Below are 24747 nucleotides of genomic sequence, written 5' to 3' on the forward strand. Positions count from 1 at the left end.
GCGATTTTGAATATTTATTATTATGTGTCTATCTTTCTGTTTGACATTATAAGTCTATCAGCCAAGATGCCCAACGCCGTTGTATTTATACTGCATATGTCTCGTGCATTCCATTCTTCCAATGAATATCTACCACTTCATTTTTCTAAATGGTTCCAAACTATTTATTCAAGTACTGCATTAGTGTGTTAACTTGTATTTGGAATTTTTAAGGGGGCTTTTTTTTTTCTGTAGTGAAATCAGTTTCTCCCCACACATTCTATCCAACGTGGCCAAAATCTCTGCTTGGCCTCTTCTGATTTCTCAAGGTAAAGAGTGGCAGAGAAAATCTAAAGGGTTTGGGGATAGCTCGGCAAATAACTTATTGTATTGGATTGTTTAAGAAAGAACTGCAGATGCTGGCAAAATCAAAGGTAGGCAAAAATGCTGGAGAAACTCAGTGGGTGAGGCAGCATTTATGGATTGATGGAATAGGTGATGTTTTGGGTCGAGACCCTTCTTCAGACTGATGTGGAGGTGGGGGGGGGGTGACGAAAGGAAGAGGTGGAGACAGCGGGCTGTGGGAGAGCTGGGGAGGGGAAGGAGGAGAAAGCAGGGACTACCTGATATTGGAGAAGTCAACGTTCATACTGCTGGGGTGTAAACTACCCAAGCGAAATATGAGGTGCTGCTCCTCCAATTTGCGGTGGGACTCACTCTGGCCATGGAGGAGGCCCAGGACAGAAAGGTTGGATTCAGAATGGGATTGTATTGGATTAGTTTGTGATAGCAAAATGCTTGATGTAATGCTTTGTGATTAAATAAAAGTTGTGGAATTGATTTTATATCTTATCTGCTGGTTTTTTTTTTCCCCCCTCTTTTCCCCCGCCCCCAATCTAGTTGTGATTTTCTCATTTATCGTTACCCTGGAAAGCCTCCCACGCAAGGCACCAATAATGGGTTTGAGAAGAAGGCAAGGAAAACCTTATTTGTTTCTTGTAATGTTGGGATGAATCATGAGGTCTATGCACTAGAGAACTGAACAAGGTAGCGAATGGTGGGGATGTTATGTTGCGAAGGTAAAATAGCCACAGGAGAGGGCAGTTGAGTAACTGGCATTCAGAAATTGCAAAAGGGCCCTAATCATGTATAACTAGTCAGAGCTGGTGGTACTAATTAAACATCTGATATCTTGTTCAGTAATTATCAAACCAAAACACTGCAGATGCAGGTTCATACTAAAGATAGACACAAAGTGCTGGAGTAACTCAGTGGGTCAGGCAGCATCTCTGGAGACCATGGATAGGTGACATTTCAGATTTAGTTTAGAGATACAGCACGGAAACAGTCCCTTCAGCCCACCGAGTCTGCATCAACACAGCGAGCCCTGTCGATTAACACTATCCTACACACACTAGGGACAATTCCTTCTCATCTCCGGTTCTTTGGATGCTTTCAAGAGAGTTAGATAGGGCTCTTAAAGATAGCGGAGTCGAGGGATATGGGGAGAAGGCAGGAACGGGGTACTGATTGTGGATGATCAGCCGTGATCACATTGAATGGCGGTGCTGGCTCGAAGGGCCAAATGGCCCACTCCTGCACCTATTGTCTATAATTTACAATTTTACCAAAGCCAATTAGCCTACGCCTTTGGAGTGTGGGAGGAAACCAAAGAAAACCCATGCAGGTCATAAACTCAGTACAGACAGCACCTGAAGTTGGGATCGAACCTAGGTCACTGGTGCTGTAAGGCAGCAACTCTACCGCTGTGCCCCCGTGCCACTCTAAAAGACTCCGAAGAAGGGTCCCGACCTGAAACGACACCTAGTGTGTTTTCTCTAGAGATGCATGCCTAACCCGCAGAGTTACTCCAGCACTTTGTGTCTTTCTGTGTGCAGAAATCGTGGTTGACATCTGCCTCACCAAGGTGCACTTCCCCACAATCCCTTCAAACTAGCCTTGGTGTGTTGGTTAAAAATATCCCACCACTATGTAGCACCTTCCTTCAATAAAGTGAGTTGAAATACTAAAAGGAATAATATCTAATAGTCCCAAATCTCCCAGCCCATCACTAGCGGATGATGCAAGATTGCCAGGTATCTTTTCCGATTCGGATTCAATTTTAATTGTCATTGTCAGTGTACAGTACAGAGACAACAAAATGCATTAAGACAACGAAATTTCCTTGGGTCAAATTGCTATGTAACAATCGCATCAGACTCCACTTTTATTTTATTTTTTATCTTTTTTTATTAACATCATGGCTATTGAAGCGACGAGATTTTGAATTCATTTAAATGATATAGGGCACTTTGATGCCCTAACGTTGTGAAAGGTGTCACAGCATTACAATTGTTGTCTGGTCTGCTTCTTAGAGTTGGGGGGGGGGGGGGGGGGAAATGGAGGAAGAGAGAAATTTTAGTGAAATGTTATTTTGTCTGCTTAACAACTTTAATCCTTCATTCTGTATCCAAACACTGAAGTAATGTGCTCTCTCTCCCCCAACAAGATCTTGCTATGCTGCTCCAACAATGGTCACTATGACAGTGTCTTCACCAAGCAGTTCCAGGGCCTTGCCGCTGTGTGTCAAGGTAGGCTCCTCTGGAATTACCTGAGGTTTCTTCGCTTCTGTTGATTGCTTTGTTGTTCCACATAGTTATTATAAATGTCACGTCTAATTTGTAATATTTGCTGCTTGAGTGAAGCATTATAGCAACAGTTACTGGTGGTGTTCTAATGACAGTAGTCTTAATACTGGCACAAGTACATAATTAAGACTCGGTTAGGTGATGCAGTGGTAGAGTTGCTACCTTGCAGCGCCAGAGACCCGCGTTCAATCCTGACCCTTAAGGTGCTGGTCAGGCTGCATTTGGAGTATTGTAAGCAATCTTATAGACAATACCATGGACAACAGATGAAGGAGTATGCTATTTGGCCCTTCGAGCCATTCAATGTGATCATGCCTGATCATCCACAATCAGTACCCCGTTCCTGCCTTCTCCCCATATCCCCTGACTCCGCTATCTTTAAGAGCTCCCTCTTGAAAGCATCCACAGAACTGACCTCCACCGCCCTCTGAGGCGGAGAATTCCACAGACTCACAACTCTCTGTGTGAAAGTGTTTCCTCATCTATGTTCTAAATGGCCTACCCCTTATTCTTAAACTCTGGCCCTTTGGTTCTGGACTCCCCCAACATCGGGAACATATTTCCTGCCTCTAATGCGTCCAAACCCGTAATAATCTTATGTTTCAATAAGATCGCCCCTCCTAAATTCCGGAGTATACAAGCCCAGCTGCTCCCCATTCTATCAACATATGACAGTCCCACCAGGGTCCAGAGAAATTATGACCTTGTGAACCCATGTGCACTCCCTCGTTAGCAAGAATTTTGGGGGGGGGGGGGGGGGCCTCATATACTGAGGAAAGGATGTGCTGGTCCTGGGAAGGATCCAGAGGAGATTGACGAGAATATGATATCCCAGGAAATTGTTGGTTAACTATGGGGAGCGTTTGATACTGCAATTTAGCCAAAACTCACTGGCGTTTAGAAGAATGGGGGGGGGGGGCTCATTGAAACGTACAGAATAGTGAAAGGCTTGGATAGAGTGGATGTGGAGAGGATGTTTCCCCTAGTGAGTCTAGGACTAGAGGTTATAGCCTCAGAATTAAAAGACGTTCCTTTAGGAAGGAGATGGGGTGGAATTTCTTTAGTCTGGGTGATGAATCTGTTGAATTCATTTCCACTGAAGGCTGTGGAGGCCAAGTCAATGGAGATTTTTTTTTTAAGTGGAGGTAAATAGATTCTTGATTAGTACAGTAGTCGGGGGTTAGGGGAAGAAGGCAGGAGAATGGGATAGGAGGGAGAGTTAGATCATGGAAAGATTTCAGTGGGAAAATCAAAGGTAGAGATCAGGCAGTATTTCAGCCTACGTTGGTTTTGGCCAAGGATGACTGCTTTGGACAATTCTACTGACAAAAGAACCAAATATACATTGAATAGATCTTCAGTTTCCTTCTACAAAGTACAGGCTTGTAGGCCAAGTAGCTTGACATGTATGTAAAATTGTCTGTGTGTGTGTAGGATGGTGTTAGCGTGCTGGGATCGCAGGTCGGCGCAGACTCGGTGGGCCGTGGCGCCTGTTTTCTCGCTGTCTCTAAACTAAATTGAAATGGGTCTCATTTCAGCGGTGGTGTACGAGATGCTGTACAGAGACGTGTTTGAGGTGAACGAGGAGGAGCTGCGCGCCGCAGTGGAACTGTTCCGTAGTCACGGCAAGAGGACCAGGCGAGCAAGTGCGTCTCAGGCCAGCGACGAAGCTGAACCTCTTGCTGAAAAGGCGGTGCGGTACGTGTCTGCTGTTGTGGTTATGCCATGAATTTGGTGGGGGGGGGGGGGGGGGGGGGGGGTGGTTCTGGTTTGCTGTTCATTTGCCAAAAATGAAATCTTAAAGCACCTAAAACTCATCTTAAATAAACAACCCCATAAGCACCCAAAACTCATCTTAAAATACCTAAAATGTATTTTAGAGCTAGATTATTCATGAAAGTTGTTGGTAAGTGTTTAACCCTGTGATGTGTGCCTTTAGCATGACACCATATTGTGCAAAAAGCAGAATGTTGGACCAACTAATACTGACATTGGCCTTTGTTTAATTGAGCTATTAATGTTCAGTTTATTGTCACGTGCACCGAGACCGTGGGAAAGACGTTTGTTGTGTACTTATCATATAGTGGCTTTCCGCTGACTGGTAACAATCTAGCCAGTCGCAGTGTACAGACACAGAAGGGAAGATCATAGATAAAAGTACGGAACACAATTAAAAAAAATCCTGTAAAGATTTGTGTTACCAAATTTAATCTGATTTGTATTCAGTCAATTTATAATCAATAAGTAAAGTGTGACAAATTTGGAACTATAGTGGGCAGATTTACTTGGGATTTTATGCGAAGGGCATCAAAAGGTTACAGGGAGAAGACTGGGGAATAGGGTTGAGAGGGAAAGATCAGCCATGATTGAATGGCCCAAATTTGCTCCCAGAACTTGCAAAACCAAAGCTTTTCGCTGTGCCTGGGTACATGTGGCAATAAAGGTGTCGAGTTATGGGGAGAAGGCAGGAGAATGGGATTGAGAGTGAAAGATAGATCGGCCATGATTGATGGTTAGATGGGCTGAATGGCCTAATTCTGCTCTTATAAGGTCATGAGGGATATGGGTGGAGTTGGGGCATTCAATCATGGCTGATCTATCTCTCCCTCCAAACTCCATTCTCCTACCTTCTCCCCATAACCCTGACGCCTGTACTAATCAAGAATTATGATATATGAACATTAATTGAGGACTTTTATTATTATTTTTTTTTTAAACTCACTTGTGACGCAACATGTTAGAGGTTCCCCGAATCTTTAGTCTTCCAAGATGGCTCTTTAAATATACACAGATGTGACATTTAAGGCTTTTCATTTTTTTTTGGTTCAGCAAATTTGACAAAGAAAACAGTGAACAAGAAAGTTTGCCAGAGGAGAAATCAGCTCGGCATGCAGCAGAAGAAATGAAGGTATCAATGTTTCATTTAAATTTGACATGAAAGGGAATTGGGGTACTTGAATGGAAGCAATTTCTTGGATGCAAATTATAGATTTTAATTGCAAATTAATTTTTTTGGCGATTGGCTGGACACATTGGCTATTCGTGTACTAGAATATTTTCACGTGTACTGAGGTACAGTGAAAAGTTTATGCTGCGTGCTAGCCATTCAGCAGAAAGACAGTACATGATTACAATCGAACTGTCCACAGTGTACAGATACATGATGATGGGGAATACTGTTTACTGCAAGGTAAAGTCTGATTAAAGATGGCCCAAGTGTTTAAGAAAGAACTGCAGATGCTAGAAAAATCGAAGGTAGACAAAAATGCTGGAGAAACTCAGCGGGTGAGGCAGCATCTATGGAGCGAAGGAGTCGGCGAAGTTTCAGTTGTCTCCAATGAGGTAGATAGTAGCTCTGGACTGCTCTCCAGTTTGTTTGGGTGGTTCAGTTGCATGAAAACAGCGGAGAAGAAACTCCGTGAATCTGGAGGTGTGCGTTTCCACCCTTCTATACCTCTTGCCTGAGGGGGGGAGGGGAGAAGAGGGAGTGGCTGGGGTGAGGCTGGCCCTAGATTATGCTGCTGGCATGAGAAGGATATCTTGTGTACAGGATGTCAAGAGTCGAAGAGTTTATTGTCATGTGTCCCAGATAGGACAATGAAATTCTTGCTTTGCTTCAGCACAACAGAATATAGTCGGCATGAATACAGAACAGATAATAATAATAATAATAATAATCTTTATTTATATAGCACTTTTCAACAAAACCAGTATTTGAACCAAAGTGCTTTACAGAGATTGATTAAATTAATTGAACAGATCAAATGTCAATAAATCCATAAAAACAAAAAAAGAGAAAAAAGAAAAAAGACACAGAACAGTACACTATAGAAATCAACATGAAACGTCCCCCCACAGCAGAATTCACTGTGAGGGAAGGCACTAAAAATATCCAGTTCCTCCCCCTCATAGTCCACCCGAGGTCGGGGTCTATATGTGGCCTCCTCAGCCAACTCGTTGTTCTCAGGCCCTCAATCAGTGTGTCCATATACCATTATATAAATATATACACACATCAATAAATAAGCAGATAAAGTGCAAATAGATAATAGTCTATTAGTGTTCAGTAACTACTGTTTAGCAGACTGATTCAATAGCTAATTTGCTGTTCCATTTTTTTGCTGTGTCCTTTTTCCTGCTGCTTCAGGGATTACTGTAATCTGGATTTAGCCTTGGTGTGCTTTGACCATATCTCTGACATTGGCAATTAGATGTTTCATCACAACGGGACAAGCACATCACCGACTCTCCTGGCAACTGGTGGTCCTGCCCCACCTTTTTAATCGGGACACAATCTTCCACTCCCCCCCCCCCCCCCCCCCCCCCCCCACCCCCCCAACACTCTGCAACTTTGTGAATTGTTTTTATTTTTGGCGGTCAAATGTTAACAAGTTGCCATTGTAAAATATTCACAAATTATGGAAGTAGAGTTAGGCCATTCGGCCCGTCTGCCATTCTATCATGGCTGATCTCTGCCTCCAATCCCATTTTCCTGCCTTCTCCCGGTCACCCTTTACAAGTGTCTATCTCTGCCTTGATATAGAAACAAGGTGCAGGAATTATGCCAAGTCAGCCCTTCGAGCCTGCACCGCCATTCAATATGATCATGGCTGATCATCCAACTCAGTATCCCGTATCTGCCTTCTCTCTGTACCCCCTGATCCCTTTTTCCACAAGGGCCACATCCAACTCCCTCTTAAATATAGCCAATGAACTGGCCTCAACTACCCTCTGTGGCAGAGAGTTCCAGAGATTCACCACTCTCTGTGTGAAGTCTCTATCCGCTGACTTGTCCTCCACAGCCCTCTGTGGCAATGAGTTCCACAAATTAACTACACTCTGACTAAAGAAATTCTTCCTCGCCTTCTTTCTAAAAGAGCGCCCTTTAATTCTGAGGCTGTGACCACTGGTCCTAGACTCTCCCACCAATGGAAACATCCTCTCCGCATCCATTCTACCTATGCCTTTCATTATTCTGTAACTTTCAATGAGATTTCTCTTCCCCCCCCCCCCTTTAACTTTCTGAACTCCAGCGAGTGCAGGCCCAGCGCTGTCAAACGCTCGTCATATGCTGACCAACTCATTCCTGAAATCATTCTTGTAAACTTCCTGGACCCTCTCCAGAGCCAGCACGTCCTTCCTCAGATATGGAGCCCGAATTTGCTCACAGTACTCCAAATGCAGCCTGACCAGCGCCTTGTGGAGCCTCGGCTGTTCAGTTGAACTGTTGTGATTGTCTATTTGTGATTTTATTTCGGCATTTGCTGCATTAATTAATGAATGTGTTTCAGACACTGGAAGGGCCGGCGAAGATGCCATTTCCCTTTAAAGTATTAAAGGCACTGGATTCGGAAATTTATCGCAATGTGGAATTTGATGTTTGGCTTGACATCCGAAAAGGTACAAATAGTGGTATTTTCTCTGGTTTAGCGAGGGTTGGATGTATACATTTAACTGGCGCAGCGGTAAAGCTACTGCCTCACAGCGGCAGAGACCCAGGTTCGATCCTGACTACGGGTGCTTGTCAGTATGGAGTTTGTACCTTCTCCCCGTGACCTGCGTGGGTTTGCACTGTGATCTTCGGTTTCCCCCCACACTCCAAAGACATACAGGCTTGTAGGCTAATTGGCTTGGTGTAAATGTGAAATTGTTCCTGGTATGTGTAGGGTAGTGTTAATGTGCAGGGATCGTTGGTTGGTGCGGGCTCGATGGGCCGAAGGGCCTGTTTAAACTATCTCTAAACTAAACCAGATTTAAAGATTTTTGTTGTAATATAGCACAATATTGAAAGAGATTTGGGAAAGATTATTTTGATGGGATAGCTAGCTAACCTTTGAACGTCAATGTAGACTATACCAATCCAAGTTTGACATCCAAACTAAAAACTCTCCTGAAAATAGCAGATCAGACAGCACCCTGCTGGACAAATGGCATTAACAATTTGGATTGATAATCCTTCATTAGCATTTTTCATTTAGACTTGCTGCATAGATTTTGCACATTTGACTTTGGGTGGTCAAACAATATCCACGGTGGCGCAGCGGTAGAGTTGCTGCCTCACAGCGACAGAGACCCAGGTTCAATACTGACTACGGGTACTGTCTGTACGGAGTTTGTAGGTTCTCTGTGGGTTTTATCCGGGTGCTCCGGTTTCCTCCCACGCTCCAAAGACGTGCAGGTTTGTTGGTGAATTGGCTTCTGTAAATTGTACCTTGCATGTAGGATAGACCTAGTGTATAGGTGATGGCTGGTCGGTGCGGACTAAATGGCTTGTTTCCACGCTGTTATCTCTAAACTAAGCAAAGTAATATTTAGTTGGGAAGGTAATCTATTGGTAACTACCGATAATGGATGCAAAGTGCTGGAGTAACTCAGTGGGTCAGGCAGCTTCTCTGCTGAAAATCCATGGGTGGTGTTTAGAGTCGAGACCCTTCACACTGAATCGGGGGGGGGGGGGGAAGGGGGAGGGAAACCAGAAGAATGAAAAGGTACAGAACAAATTGGAGCCTGCACCAAAAGGTGGAGCCCACAATGGTTTATTGTTGGTTATGGGTGATAACAAAGGGATGCGAACAGTGAAACTAGCAGGATGACTAGGGTGGGGGAGGGACAGAGGAAATGCAAGGGTTACTTGAAGTTTGAGACATCAATAGTTGCACAGCTGGGTGGTAAGCTGCCCAAGTGAAATATCTGTCTACTCTGCAATGACAAATCTGAATTGTTTAAATATTTTAATTATATTCAGTATGGTCTTGAAGCCGCTGTGAAGATGTATTTCCTTATTGAAGAGCAAAGGATCAGGAAAGATTTAGAGCTAAGTGCAGCGTTTCAATGCTAATGGCTTTTCCATTTACAGAACAGCAGAAGGTAGACTACATGGTGGTTTCTGGAAGACAGTACTGTTTGGGGGATAAATGTCAGGTGAGTGACATTGAGGAATGACTATTTGCCTTCATTTAATTAAATTAATTTTTGGTAAGAAATACCTTTTTTTTGTTTCTTGATTTTTATTTGATTTTTTTTTTGGAGGGGGATGGAATGCGCCTCCTTCCTATTTTGGCGACTGATTTCCCAAAGATTGCTCGGCAATGAATAACAAATATGGAACAGTACGGAAGATGGACCCAAAAACTTGGTGTAACTCAGCGGGACAGGCAGCATCTCCGGAGAGAAGGAATGGGTGATGTTTTGGGTTGAGACCCTTCTTCCCTCGCCTGAAAAAGGGTCTCGACCAGGAACGCCACCCGTTCCTTCTCTCCTCTGAGTTACACCAGTTTTTTTTGTGTCTCTTTGGTTTAAACCAGTGGCTGCAGTTCCTTCCTACACATGGAATAGTACAGCACAGGAACAGGCCCTTCGGCCCACTATGTCTGTGCTGCTCATGATGCCAAGGCCAACTCTTGCATCATGCCTTGACACAATCTGCCTTGACATAATCTGTATCCCTCCAATCCCTGCATATGTACATGTGCCTATCCAAAAGCAGTCTAAGGGCTGCTTAGACCTTGAAGGGACGAATGGCCTACTCCTGCACCTAGTTTCTAAATGCCACTACTTTATCTGTCTCCAGGTACTCTGCATTCTCTTTTTAAAAGCTTGGCCTGCATTTCTCCTTTAAACTATGCTACTCTCACCTTAAAACTGTTCTTGCTATCTAGGCAAACACTTGCTTCAATGTTATTGAAAACATAAAACATTTGATTGTCTGGGATATCAGTGAGGAATAACTATGGGAATTAATGTCAATTGTTAAAGTTGGCTCCATAAATAGTTTTAAGAACTTGAAAGTTTCTTTTTTTTTTTGTCTTAAATACACACTTGGTTTTTAAATTTGTCCACATCATTATGTTTTTTACAAATTCTACACCAATTACAAATTCAGTTATATTTTTGTATAGTTTTTTGTAACCACTGTAATTCCGTGAAATAGATTGGGTGCTCAATTATATAATCGGGACCCGCTCGGGTCAGGTCAGGGGGGGGTAGAGTTCCCCCTGCCACGGGTACCATGTGATCCCGTGCTACCTGCTCCATGGTCGGATAGTCGGCGACTAAACCGTCTCCCCCACCTGGTTTGCCAGGTGAGGAGGGGGCTGTGGACCCCCAGCCGGACCAAATACAAGACCTGCCAAAGGGCGGATGAGCTCCTAGCGAGCCAACGGCCATCCGCACTAGAAGTTGTGATCACTGTCGTACATAGAGTTGTAAGGAGTGAAGACAAACACGAAATGTAATTCTTCCCTCTCTTTGCTTCTCAAAAGAGGAGTTGTCAATTCATTAATGGGACCCGCTGATTCAAAAGTGTCTTCCTGCAGGTGAAACTGGAGCAAGGAGGGAAATACTACAACGCTCACATACAAGAAGCAGGACAGGATGGCAACTCTGTGACCGTCTTCATAGAAGAACTAGCGGAGAAGTTAGTCTTGTATAACCTTTTAATTCCTGGTAGATGTGTTGCATATGAAATGCAAGTATTGAGGTGGGAAAGGGCTGAGGCTGTTGCAATGACTACAGGTTATGAAACGGTGGCCATTATGGGTGGTGCAACAGTAGAGTTGCTGCCTCACTGCGCCAGAGACCCGGTTTGGATCCTGACGGCTGGGCGCTGTCTGTCCCGAGTTTGTACATTCTCTACATGACCATGTGGGTTTTCCTTGGGTGCTCTGGTTTGCACCCTTGCTTTCCCTCTCTCCCCATCCAAGTTCCCCGACTAGATTCACTGTACTAATTGTCACCGTCCCCTCTGCTAACGATGTGCCATTCTACATTTTCCCTGGGTGCTCTGGTTTGCACCCTTGCTTTCCCTCTCTCCCCATCCAAGTTCTCTGACTAGATTCACTGTCATCCTGATTAAATTTTACTAATTATCACCATCCCCTCAGCTAACAATGTGCCATTCTACATTTTTCCTTCATCTCCATCCCCTTTGATCTCTCCTTTTCACACCCAGCCCTTCCATTAAACGCTCCCCAGAATGGGTCTGAAGAAGGGTCTCGATCCGAAACGTCACCCTTCTCTCCTGCGTCACCCGCTGAGTTACTCCAGCATCTTGTGTATCTCTCTAACTGAGCTGGAAAGAGACTTTGGTTCTGATCCCCGAGCTTGTCATTGCTCGTGTGCGCCACCTAGTGTACATCATTGTGAAATGTTCATGTTATTTGGCACGCCCATCTCGATACAACACGATAAAACTTTATCCCAGGAGAGAAATCATTGATCTGCCAACAGTCATAAAACCACAAAATATATGAAACATGACATTGAAGTGACGAGTGGAAAGGGGGGGGAGAAAGAGAGAGTCAGTTTACCCCACGAAATGCATTTCGTTGTCTCTGTACTGTACACTGACAATGACAATTAAAATTGAATCTGAATCTGACAGAAGGGGGAGGGGTTGTACAGTTTGATAGCCACAGGGAAGAAGGATCTACTGCTACAAATATTACCATGGTAGCTTTGCATTGAATGGATTGGGCAATGTTAGCTTCATAACTGTTTCCAGGTTTTTGAATAGCCAGTTATTTATACTGTGAATTTTGTTCACGTGGGTAGTTCATAAGTGATGGGTTCAGAATTAGACCATTCGGCCCATCATGTCTACTCTGCCATTCAATCCTGGCTGATCTATCTCTCCCTCTCAACCGCAGTTGAAGTTTTGATTTAAGGAATGGGAGAAAAGTTATGGCTTTGGACATGTTTAAGATATTTGTCCAAACCAGAAAAGGTAGAATGTTTGAAATGAGGGGGGAAAAAGCCGTTCCTCCATCTGGTGGTGTGCATTATACATACTGATTAGCACCAAATACAATGAGAATAAATAGACACAAGGTGCTGGAATAGGTGACGTTTCGGGTAGAGACCCTTCTTCAGGCTAAGAGTCGGGGGAGAGGGAAACTAGAGGTATGAAAAGGTACAGAACAGATCGGAACTGACACTGATGGCTTGGTAAAGATGGAACCCACAATGCTTCATTGCTGTTTGTGAAACTAGCAGGGTGACTAGGGTGGGAGAGTGACGGGGAGCAAGAGGGGAAGCAAGGGTTATTTGACGTTGGAGAAGTCGATATTCATGCCTTTGGGGTGTAAGCTGCCCAAGTGAAATACGAGTTGCTGTCCCTCCAATTTGTGTATGCCTTCGCCCTGGCAGTGGAGGAGGCCCAGAACAGAGAGGTCGGGATGGGGGATGAGAAGGGGAGTTAAAATGTTTGGCAACGGGGAGATCGCCTCGGCCAAGGCAGACTGAGTGTAGGTGTAAATATGTCTGTTTATTCCCTGCTCTCCTGTTCTTCGGCAATGAATAAAACTTTCCCTACTCGAGTTTAAACAAATAACCTCAACCACAATGCCCAACTACCAATTTGCTAAGTAAAACCTTGGAAGCAGATTGCCTCTTGTGCAATAAGACGGGAGGAGCAAGATGGAGGGTCAATGACTTTCCTCCCTACAATGCCACTTGGTTCTGGGCAGCTTGTGAAAAGCAGCAGGGATCTGCAATCTTTGAGCAACTTTAGTTAACAATCTTTTCAAATCAAAATGTTATTATAGATGTTGGTGGCATTGTTGTCCAGACTTTTTTTTGCTTGCATGATAGTGCCCGTCCCAGGCAATTATTTTTGTGCTAAGTAGACAATAGGTGCAGGATTTGGCCCTTCGGCTCTTTGTGCCAGCATCGCCATTCAATGTGATCATGGCTGATCATCCACATTCAGTACCCCGTTCCTGCCTTCTCCCCATATCCCCTAACTCTGCTATCCGCTGAAGTAGATCTATAATCACGTAACTACAATCACTCCACACTCTTAACCCTGTACACTGCGAATGGCTTGATTGTAATCTTGTATTTTGTCTTTCTGCTGGCTGGTTAGCACGCAACAAAACGCTTTTCACCATACCTCAGCACATGTGTGACAATAAACTAAACTGACTATTTCTAAATAAACTTGTCAATGAATAATTACAAGATGAGTTATTCAGAAATGGGGCAAACACAGATGAAAAGAACGGGACCCACAGAGGTTATTGGCCAATTGTGTTGAAATCCACCTTGATGTTCTTGTGATTTTAATTGTTCCCAGGCACACTGTTCCTTTGACGAACCTGAAGCCCGTGACTCAAGTCACACCAGTTCCTGCCTGGAATATGGTTTCAAACAGAAAAGGTGGCAGCTATCCGAAGATACCCAGTGGCTACATCTCGGAGTTGGGTTAGTAATGAGTTGTGAGCATTAAATATCAATCTGTGACTGTCCTTCAAACTGTCGATAGCAGGAACCTTTCTAAGTGGAGTCCATACAGAGTTCATGAACGAAGAGCCTGATATTTGTGTTGTCGGGATCAAGTATCCTCTGTGGAGTGTGAACTATCGGCACGGCGGTCGAGTCTCTGGTAGCGGCCATAGCAGTAAAGTAGCGCCAGGGTGTCCGGCACTGTCTCATGGTGCCAGAGTCCCAAGTTCGATCCTGACTACAGGTGCTGGCTGTCTGGAGTTTGCACGGTCTCCCTGTTACCGTGAGTTTTCGTCAGGTGCCTCGGTTTCCTCCCACACTACAAAGACTTGCAGGTTTATAGGTTAATTGGCATCGGTAACAAATGTCCGTAGCATGTAGTGTACGGGGTGATCACACATGGACTCGGTGGGACACTGCACTGTATCCAGTGGCGTAGGGTGGGTTTTGAGCGCCCAGGGCAGTTTAAAGTTTTGCTGCGCCTCATTAGCGGAGGGGGGGGGAGAAGGGGGAAAGGGGAAGGAACACGTTTTTGGTCTCTTCCTTCGGGGGATGCGACTTCTTTTGTCGTATCCCCCGTCTCCGCCTGCGCCGAGGCCTAATGGTGGAGCTGGCGGCCTCGGAGCTGGGGCGGCGCAGTGGCGGCCTGGCCCGCGCTGATTTTATACTCACAGCTCCAGGTAACCCCTCCTCGCTCCAACGGCTCCCCAGGCCTCTTAATTTTATTTTAAAAATGTATCCAACAATTTTTTTTGCGCCCCTAAAAATTTAGCGCCCGGGGCAACCGCCCCACTGGCTGTATCTCTAAATTCCAGAGTGAAGTCTGATTTACGCAAATTCTCTTTCACCACAATTCCCCAGAGAACATGTTTCCATTCTAATAATTCTCCAATCATTGTGTAATCAGTTTTGTGTTGCAGACTCTGGTACAAATTGGCTTATTTCCTCAATTTAAATGTGACTATTCCATGTCTAATCCCTTGCTGCTTTTGTTCCGATGTAATCAAATCACTAATCTCTAGCCCTGCTCGTACATGCTGACCAAGAAGCTCCATCTACACTAGTCCCACCTGCCCGTGTTCGGCCCATATCCCTCTAAACCTGTCCAAGTGTCTTAAGTGCATTTGTATGACCCGCCTCAACCTCCTCGTTCCATACACACACACCCCACCCTCTCCTTAACAATGTGGACTGTGCATCCTGACTGCAGGGAAAATGTTCCCGATGTTGGGGGAGTCCAGAACCAGGGCTCGCAGTTTAAAAAATTAAGTGGTTGACTGAGATGATGAAAATCTTCTTCATCCAGAGAGTTGTAAATCTGTGGAATTCTCTGCCACAGAAGGCCGTGGAGGCCAATTCACTGGAGGTTTTCAAGAGTTAAATTTAGCTCTTCAGGCTGAAGGAATCGAGGAATGTGGGGGAGAAAAAAGCCAGAAGACGGTAGTGATCTTAGAGGATCATCCATGATATTGAATGGCGGTGCCAGCTCGCTGGGACAAATGGCCTATTCCTGCTCCTATTTTTCTTACGTTTCTAAAGTTATCTTCTGCATTTGTATTAAGTCGTTCCCCTTCGTGCCTTAAACCTTTGTCTCCTAGTTTTTTTAATTTATTTCTTCCCTATCGTGGATTATTTTCGAGCATTATGCTGCGTTAACTGGTGGACAGCATGGTGGCGCAGCTGTAGAGTTGCTGCCTCACAGCGACAGACCCAGGTTCGATCCTGACTACGGGCGCTGTCTGTACGGAGTTTGTACTTTCTTCCCGTGACCTGCGTGGATTTTTCCCAGCTGCTCTGGTTTCCTCACAAACCAAAAAAGGACAGATTTGTAGGTTACCCCTACTCTCAACAAGGGCCAAGTCCCCCTAGTCCTCGCCTTTCACCCCACCAGCCGTCACATACAAAAAGTAATCCTCCGTCAGTTTCGCCACCTCCAACGTGACCCCACCACTCGCCACATCTTCCCATCTCCCCCCATATCTGCCTTCCGCAAAGACCGCTCCCTCCACAACTCCCTTGTCAATTCTTCCCTTTCCTCTCGTACCACCCCTTCCCCGGGCACTTTCCCTTGCAACCGCAAGAGATGCAACACTTGTCCCTTTACCTCCCCCCTCGACTTCGTTCAAGGACCCAAGCAATCGTTCCAGGTGCGACAGAGGTTTACCTGCATCTCCTCCAACCTAATCTATTGCGTCCGCTGCTCTAGATGTCAGCAGATCTATATCGGTGAGACCAAGCGGAGGTTGGGCGATCGGTTCGCCGAACACCTCCGCTCGGTCCGCAATAACCAAGCTGACCTCCCGGTGGCTCAGCACTTCAACTCCCCCTCCCACTCCATCTCTGACCTCTCTGTCCTGGGTCTCCTCCATGGCCACAGCGAGCAGCACCGGAAATTGGAGGAAGAGCACCTCGTATTCCGTTAGGGGAGTCTGCATCCCGGGGGCATGAACATCGAATTCTCCCAATTTTGTTAGTCCTTGCTGTCTCCTCTCCTTCCTCAGTCCCCCTGCTGTCTCCTCCCATCCCCCAGCCTTCGGGCTCCTCCTTTTTCCTTTCTTATCCCCGCCCACCCCCGCCCCCGATCAGTCTGAAGAAGGGTTTCGGCCCGAAACGTTGTCTATTTCCTTCGCTCCATAGATGCTGCTGCAGCCGCTGAGTTTCTCCAGCTTTTTTGTGTACCTTCAGATTTGTAGGTTAATTGGCTTGGTAAAATTGCGACTTGTCCCGTGTGTGTGTGTGTGTGTGTGTAGGATAGTGCTAGTATGTGGTGATCAGTGGTTGACCTGGACTCGGTGAGCCAAGGAACCTGTTTCTGCGCTGTATCTCTAAACTAAACTCTGAGCTGTATGCTGGTGGTAAAAGTAATTGCCGTGTTTGGGCAGTTTAGTTCTTGACTCCAGACCTTTATCGTTGTAGATCTTGATCCAAAGTCACGCAGGCGGTTTCTGAAGAAGATGCGTGGGAAGCAGGTTTTTATGGCGTTTGCCTGTGGCAGAGGACAACCCGTTCTACCTCCACGCCTGCAAAACAGCCTTCCCTCCGGACGATCCGTGCCCATCCCATCGCCTCAAAACGGCCACTTTGTTCCCTACGACCAGTACAGGGTCCCTCCGCCCTCTCTCCGCAATGGACGCAGCACCTACGCTCCATCCAGGTCGGCAAAATATCGGTATTTTTCCTAGATAGACGCTCAATCTTTAATCCGCACGTTTAAACTATAATGTTTTATTCTTAATGTTTTTTATGTTTTATTCTTAGTGGTTTGTTTACTGTGTGTCATGTTCTTACTTGCGAGTGGAGCACCAAGGCAAATTCCTTGTATGTGTACATACTTGGCCAATAAACGTATTCATTTCATTCATTCAGTGCTGGAGTAACTCAGCGGGTCAGGCAGCATCTCTGGAGACAAGGAAGAGGTGACGTTTTGGGTCGCAACCCTTCTTAAGACTGAAAGATGAAGAAGTCCAGAACAAAGCTGGGCTGACCTCGAAGGGTGGAGCCTACAATAGTCTATTGTTGGCTGAGGAAGATATCCTAATGCTAGCTGGACGATGAGGGGGTGGGGGAGTGGAAGGAATGCAGGAGTTACTTGGATTTGGAGGAATCGATATTCATGCTGCAGGGTTGTAAGCTGCCCAAGTGAAATACGAGGTGGTTCCTCCAATTTGCACATGGCTTTTTTCTGATGGTAGAAGAGACCCAGAACAGAAATTTGGGAATGGGAATTAAAACCTTTGGTAAACGAGAGATTGCATAGGCCAATGCACACTGGGTGACAGTATTCAGCCTATACTGGGTATTTTTCATTGGGACTTTTTTAAGCTTTTGGGAAAATATCAATTGAGGTTGTAAAACTGAGTAGGAATTCATTAGAGAGAGATAAGGAACTGCAGATGTTAGTTTACACAAAACGGGCAAAGTGCTGGAGTAACTTCTCTGGAGAACATGGACTGGTGATGTTTTGGGTCTGATCCCATCGCACTGATGGTAGTGAGGTGGGATGGGGGGAGGGAGGAGTTGGCTGGAAGAGGAGGCACGGGACAAAGTCTGGCGAGCGATAGGTGGATACATGTGAGGGAGTTTTGATAGGCAGGTGGCTGGACAAAGACCAGAGTTGAATAGCCAAAAGCTCTGAAGATGGTGCGAATTGTGAAGCCTGAGGAAGGAATGCAGGCAGGAGGAGAAATGTGTGCAAGCCCAGGTGAGGCTCAGAGGAGGATGGGGTAGGGAGGAAAGACGTGAGGAAATGCAGATGCTAGTTTGCCAATAAAGATACAAAGTGCTGAAGGAACTGGGTCTGTTTGAACTGTCTGATCTGATCAGTCTGAAGATGACCTGGAAAGTCATGCATTCCTTCTCTCCAGAGATGCTGCCTGTCCCGCTGAGGCACTCCAGCATTCTGTGTGTGTGGTCTGTTTGAACGGCTGAGTTTCTCCAGCGCTACATGTTTATTATACTGTTTCAGCTCCGTTTTGCTAGCTAGTCTATGCTTTGGGTAGAAGCTCTTCTCATCTTGTTTTAATAATTCTGAAGTATATTTGAGGATTGTGGAATTTAGCCTGACGGTTCATTTCAAGCTCAGTAACAATAATTGATCCACATGTCACTCAGATGGTGGAATGACCTGCTGAATATGGAACCGTGCAGCGTAGGAGCAGGCTCTTCGGCCTGCAATGTCTGTGCTGACCATGAAGTCAAGAAAAACTAATCTACATGCGTATAATCTATAACCATGCGCCCATCTTAAAGTCTCTTGAATGCCACTATAGTATCTGCATCCACCGTCACCCTCACCAATGTTTCTAGGCAACTCGTGACCCTCTGTTTATAAATAAAAACTTGCCCGCATATCTCAAACTTTGCCCTTCTCTCGCCTTAGTTATGCCCTCTTGTCTTTGATATTTCATAATCGTACTTTATTAACCAAGTATGTTTTGCAACATACGAGGAATTTGATTTGCCATAGTCATACCAGCAGAATGCAACAGAACACACAAAATACATTTTAACATAAACATCCACCACAGTGACTCCTCCACATTCCTCACTGTGATGGAAGGCGAGAAAAAAAAAGTTCAATGTCTTCCCTCCTTTGTTCTCCCGAGGTCGGGGGGCCTCTAACCTTCCGTTGACAGGACAATCTTACTCCCATATTTCCACCCTATCTGTGCCTCATAATTGTATAGACTTGTATAATATCATTTATGAAAGTCTATAATATAACTTGTATCAGACCTCTAGTATTCCAGGGAAAACAATCCAAGTCTGTCCAACCTCTGGCCTGTGGCCCATACCCCCCTAATCCAGGTATTAGTCTAGTAAGGGTCGACTGGACTTGTATTCACTGGAATTTAGAAGGATGAATGGGGATCTTATGGAAGCATGTAAAATTCTTAAGGGATTGGACAGGGAGAATGGTCTGATGTTGTGGGAGTCTAGAACCATTGGTCACAGTTTAAGAATAAGGGGTAGGCCACTTAAGACTGAGATGGGAAGAACATTTTCACTCAGAGTTGTGAATCTGTGAAATTCTCTGCTACAGAAGGCAGTGTGGGCCAATTCACTGGATGATTTCAAGAGAGCTAGATATAGCTCTTTGGGGCTAATGGAGTCGAGGGATATGGGGATAAAGCAGGAACAGGGTACTGATTTTGGATGATCAGGCATGATCCTATTGAATGGCGGTGCAGGCTCGAAGGGCCGAATGGCCTACTCCTGCACCTAATTTCTATGTTTATAAGTCTAGGCATCATTCTGTTGCTGCATTATAGACATTGTTCTGTGCTTTTGACAGACTCTTGTATATATCCTTAATTAAATATATTTGTAATTGCTTTGGGAGGATGAATGTTAAAATTAGAGAGAGAAGGTTTCATTTCTTTAATATCAGGCTTGTGTTCATCAAAAGCCATGTACACCGAGTAAATCCAGTCTTAAGCAATCTTAAGGAAATACTTGAGGGTTGAAAATTAAAAAAATATTGTTATATGCACTATTGGTGGGTGGCAATGTGGCGCAGCGGTAGAGTTGCTGCCTAACAGCGCCAGAGATCTGGGTTTGATCCTGACTACGGGCACTGTCTGTATGGAGTTTGTACGTTCTCCGTGGACCACGTGGGTTTTCTCCGGGTGCTTCGGTTTCCTCCCGCCCTCCAAAGACGTACAGGTTTGTGGGTTAATTGGCTTTGGTAAGAATTGTACATTGGCCCTTGGATGTAGGATAGTGTGAAAGCTCTGTCCCACTGTACAAGTTCATTCAAGAGTTCTCCCGAGTTTGCCCTGATTCGAACTCTGGAGATTTACGGTAATGGTCAGTACCAAATAGTAAGTACTCGGGGCTCTTGTGGACATTTTTCAACACGTTGAAATATCTTCACGAGCTTACCACATTTCCCCGAGTACCTGCCGTTAGCGTTACGAGCTGCTAGGAGACGTCCCCAAGCTCCGACGTACCCGCTACGTTCATTCTACTTACCACGAGTTTGATTTTTTTTTTTTTTTTTTTTTTTAAGCTCGGGAGAGCGCGTGAATTAACTCTTACAGTGGGACAGGCGGTGATTGCTGGTCCTTGGGTGGGTCAAAGGGCCTGTTTCCATTTCCATGCTGTATCTCTAAACTATACTAATCTATTTTTCCAGGAGTCATGCAAATCGATACATGAGTCATCATGGCTTTGATCCTGATTATATCTATAGCTTTCCTGGCCAGGGGAAGAGATGCTGTCAGCATTACGATCACTTCACCTACAGATCACGGTAATGGTCTTTCACCTACTTTACAGTAATTGCCAGAATCTGTCACAGACGTCAGACTTGAGCTCGCCAAAGCATTTTTGCACGAATCTTTTGCACGTGGCCATCCTTGGGGTTGATACAAATTACATGAAACATCATGAGGGAGAAACCGTGACATAATGTGATGCAGCGTGGAAACAGGCCCTTCGGCCCAACTTCCCCACACTGGCCAACGTGTCCCAGCTACACTAGTCCCACCTGCCAGCATTTGGTCCATATCTCCCCAAACCTGTCCTATCCATGTACCTGCCTAACTGTTTCTTGAATGTTGGATTGTCCCAGCCTCAACTACTGCCTCTGGCAGCTTGTTCCATACACCCATCACCCTTTGTATGAAAATACTACCCATCAGATTCCTATTAAATCTTTTCACCTTAAACCTATGATATGTCCTCAGCTCCTCAATTCACTTACTCTGGGCAAGGGACTCCGTGCATCCACCCAAACTATTCCCCTCATGATCTTAAAGGCCTTTATAAGAACAGCCCTCGTCCTCCTGAGCTCCTAGTCCCAGCCTACTCAACCTATGCCTGTAGCTTAGACCCTCTAGTCCTGGCAACATCCGCATAAAATGTTGCCAGGTGTGTTGGAAGGAACTGCAGATGCTGGTTTACAAAAAAGGATACCAAGTGCTGAAGTAACTCAGCTGGTCATGAAGCTTCTCTGGAGCACCTAGATATGTGACGTTTTGGGTCTGGACCCTTCGTTCTGGACGAAGAAAATTCCTGACCTGAAACGTTGCCTGTGCATGTTCTCCAGAAATGCTGCTTGACCCGTGGAGTTACTCCAGCAGTTTGTATCTTGCAGATCACGGCGTGTTATAAGCAGTCTGGTAGATTGGGCAGAAGAAAGCTGATACATTTTAATGTGAAATGCAAGCAGATGTGCGGGTGTTGGGGGTTATGGGGAGAAGGCAGGTGAATGGGGTTAGGAGGGAGAGGTAGATCAGCCATGATTGAATGGCGGGGTAGACTTGATGGGCCGAGTGGCCTAATTCTGCTCCTATCACTTGTGTTCTTGTGATATATGTGAAGTATAGAATAAAGAAGTTGCGGATGGCAGAACATACTTTATAATCAGCATGAATGTATGACATTTTATTTGTAGTGAGAGAAAGAATGCTGTTCTGAAAGTGGTGTAAAGGCTGGAGGAACAGATACATCAGTTGTTGAAGGACACGGCAGGTTGAGGTAGTGGCTAACACAATACAATTCAAATATAATAGCAGGAAAATGGAGCCCCTAGGCACTGTAGATGCTAGTTTACTAAAATAATCGTGAATGAACTCAGCGGGTCAGGCAACATCTCTGGAGGACGAAGTTTCAGGTCCGAATCCTTCAGATAAACAGAAGGGTCCTGACTGGAATCGTCACCCCTCCCTGTTCTCCACAGATGATGCCTGACCCGCTGAGTTACTCCAGCACTCTGTGAAACGTCACCCATTCATGTTCTCCACAGATGCTGCCTGACCCACTGAGTTACTCCAGCACTCTGTGAAACGTCACCCATCCATGTTCTCCAGAGATGCTGCCTGACCCGCTGAGTTACTCCGGCACTTTGTATTTTTTAATATCGTAGCATGGATGCCTAATGTTTTCCGACCTCATCTGGAGCACGAAGTCCGCTTCTGATTTGCCTCTTTGAACAAATATGTACTACTCTGGTGTATTAGAGGCTGAGACTTTGGAGAAAGTGGAGACCAAATCTGATAAACGTTCGGGGCGGCTTGGTGGCGCAGCGATAGAGTTGCTGCCTCAGTGGCAGAGACCCAGGTTCGATCCTGACTGCGGGTGCTGTCTGTGCGGAGTTTGTACATTCTCCCCGTGACCTGCGTAGGTTTTCTCCGAGAACTTTGGTTTCCTCCCACGCTCCAAAGATTGTAGGTTAATTGGCTTGGTATAAATGTTTTAAAAAATGTCCTTGGTGTAGGATAGTGTTAATGAGCAGGGATTACTGGTCAGTATGGACTCGGTGGGCCGAAGGGCCTGTTTCCAAAACAATCTATTTAGAAATGAAGGATGTGGACAGGATGGATAATAGGACGATGTTTCCTTTGGAGAGGTTGAGAACAAAAGGATGTTTTGAATTAACTTAAATTAATTTTCTACCAGCTCCTACAGCAGAAGTCGCCGTCCCTTTCAGTACGTTAACAAGGATTGCCAGTACGGCTACATACCAGAGGACGAGGAGTCTAGAGCAATTGAAGAACCTGGCACTTTCTACGAAATTGAGGAAGGAAATGAGGCGGCTTATCCTGCTGTGCATGTGAGTGAATAACTGCATGACACTTGCATGCAATCTGTCCTTGTCGTGATAAAAATTTAGTGTTTGGCTTCCATTTACATTTAAAGTACAACTGCCTGAAGTATTATGTGTAGAAGAGTCTCGTCCTGAAACATCACCCATTTTTTCCAGAGATGCTTCTCTGAGTCAGTGGCTAGTGGGGTGCCGCAAGGTTCACTGCTGGAACCTGTTATTTATAATATATTAACGATTTTGACGAAGGAATTAAATACAACACTCCACGTTTGCAGATGATACAAAGCTGGGTGGGAGTGTGAGCTGCTATGAGGATGCTATGAGGCTGCAGAGTGACTTGGATAGGTTGAGTGAGTGGGCAGGTGCATGGCAGATGCAGTATAATGTGGATAAATGTGAGGTTATCCACTTTGGTGGCAAGAACAGGAAGGCCGATTTTTATCTGAATGGTGTCAGATTAGGAAAAGGGGAGATGCAACGAGACCTGGGTGTGCTTGTACATCAGTCACTGAAAGTAAGCATGCAGGTACAGCAGGCAGTGGAGAAAGCAAATGGCATGTTGGCCTTCATAGAGGGAGTGCAGAGATGGTTCACCAGACTGATTCCTGGTCTGTCTTATGAAGAAAGACTGGATAACTTGGTTTATACTCTCTAGAATTTAGGAGATTGAGAGGGGATCTTATAGAAACTTGCAAAATTCTTAAGGGGTTGGACAGGCTAGATGCAGGAAGATTGTTCTCGATGTTAGGGAAGTCCAGGACAAGGGGTCACAGCTTAAGGATAAACTTTCCTGAACTCCTTATTAATCACCTTTTTGATTTGTTTTTCCCAGCTCTCTTCTCTAATTAGCATTTTATAATGGGTATTAAAATAGAAACGTGGGGCACAAAAACTGGCCCTTCGGCCCAACTTGCCCAGGCCAGCCAAGATGTCCCATCTACACTTGTCCCACCTGGTAACTCTGCACACAGTGTCTGTGCTACTGCACATGTGGTGTATCTGAGATGCCTATCCAAGATGTATCCAAGTGCCTATGTCTAGTGATACTTGTACTGAACTGTATACAAAAAATGAAGTTGACTGTACCTCCGTACATGTGACAGTATCATTGAACTAAAATCGATAAAATTACTCACAGAATTAAATTTAAGCATGACAACATTGAAGATATTTGGACAGGTAAATGGGTAATGTACCATTTTTTGGCCTTCGAAGTGTCTCAAACTCGAGCATCTCATATTTTGCTGGGGCAACTTACAACCCAGCAGTATGAATATTGATTTCTCTAACTTCAAGTAACCTTTGGTTTCCCTCTCTCCATCCTTCCTAGTTCTCCGACTAGTTACACTGTCCTTCTGATTAATTTTGCTGTTTGTTTGTCTCATCACCTTCCCCCTCGGCTGACAATGAGCCGTTCTACCTATCGTTAGAAACATAGAAATTAGGTGCAGGAGTAGGCCATTCGGCCCTTCGAGCCTGCACCGCCATTCAATATGATCATGGCTGATCATCCAACTCGGTATCCCGTACCTGCCTTCTCTCCATACCCTCTGATCCCCTTAGCCACAAGGGCCACATCTAACTCCCTCTTAAATATAGCCAATGAACTGGCCTCGACTAACCTCTGCGGCAGAGAGTTCCAGATATTCACCACTCTCTGTGTGAAAAAAGTTCTTCTCATCTCGGTTTTAAAGGATTTCCCCCTTATCCTTAAGCTGTGACCCCTTGTCCTGGACATCCCCAACACCGGGACCTGGACTTCCCCAACATCCTTGTTCATAGTCTGATCTTCGATCTGTCCTTTTGACACTATGTTCTCTGCATCCTTTCATATCTCATTTCCCT

At 45.2% G+C, this 24747-nt stretch overlaps 1 protein-coding gene across 1 annotated transcript in view; it reads left to right on the top strand.

Annotated features, from left to right (window-relative positions):
• alg13 (ALG13 UDP-N-acetylglucosaminyltransferase subunit) overlaps positions 1-24747 on the top strand; it is a 70684-nt gene that overhangs the window by 24882 nt on the left and 21055 nt on the right. Inside the window, exons 10-21 of the mRNA XM_055644186.1 lie at positions 880-952; positions 2489-2570; positions 4166-4331; positions 5457-5535; positions 7919-8027; positions 9484-9548; positions 10943-11043; positions 13702-13829; positions 15759-15767; positions 16767-17019; positions 20488-20604; positions 22755-22908. Of these exons, the coding sequence (XP_055500161.1) occupies positions 880-952; positions 2489-2570; positions 4166-4331; positions 5457-5535; positions 7919-8027; positions 9484-9548; positions 10943-11043; positions 13702-13829; positions 15759-15767; positions 16767-17019; positions 20488-20604; positions 22755-22908 (1336 nt within the window). The remainder of the gene's footprint in view (positions 1-879; positions 953-2488; positions 2571-4165; positions 4332-5456; positions 5536-7918; positions 8028-9483; positions 9549-10942; positions 11044-13701; positions 13830-15758; positions 15768-16766; positions 17020-20487; positions 20605-22754; positions 22909-24747) is intronic.

This window comes from Leucoraja erinacea, chromosome 12 (assembly GCF_028641065.1).
Source record: "Leucoraja erinacea ecotype New England chromosome 12, Leri_hhj_1, whole genome shotgun sequence".
Classification (NCBI taxonomy): Eukaryota; Metazoa; Chordata; class Chondrichthyes; order Rajiformes; family Rajidae; genus Leucoraja; species Leucoraja erinaceus.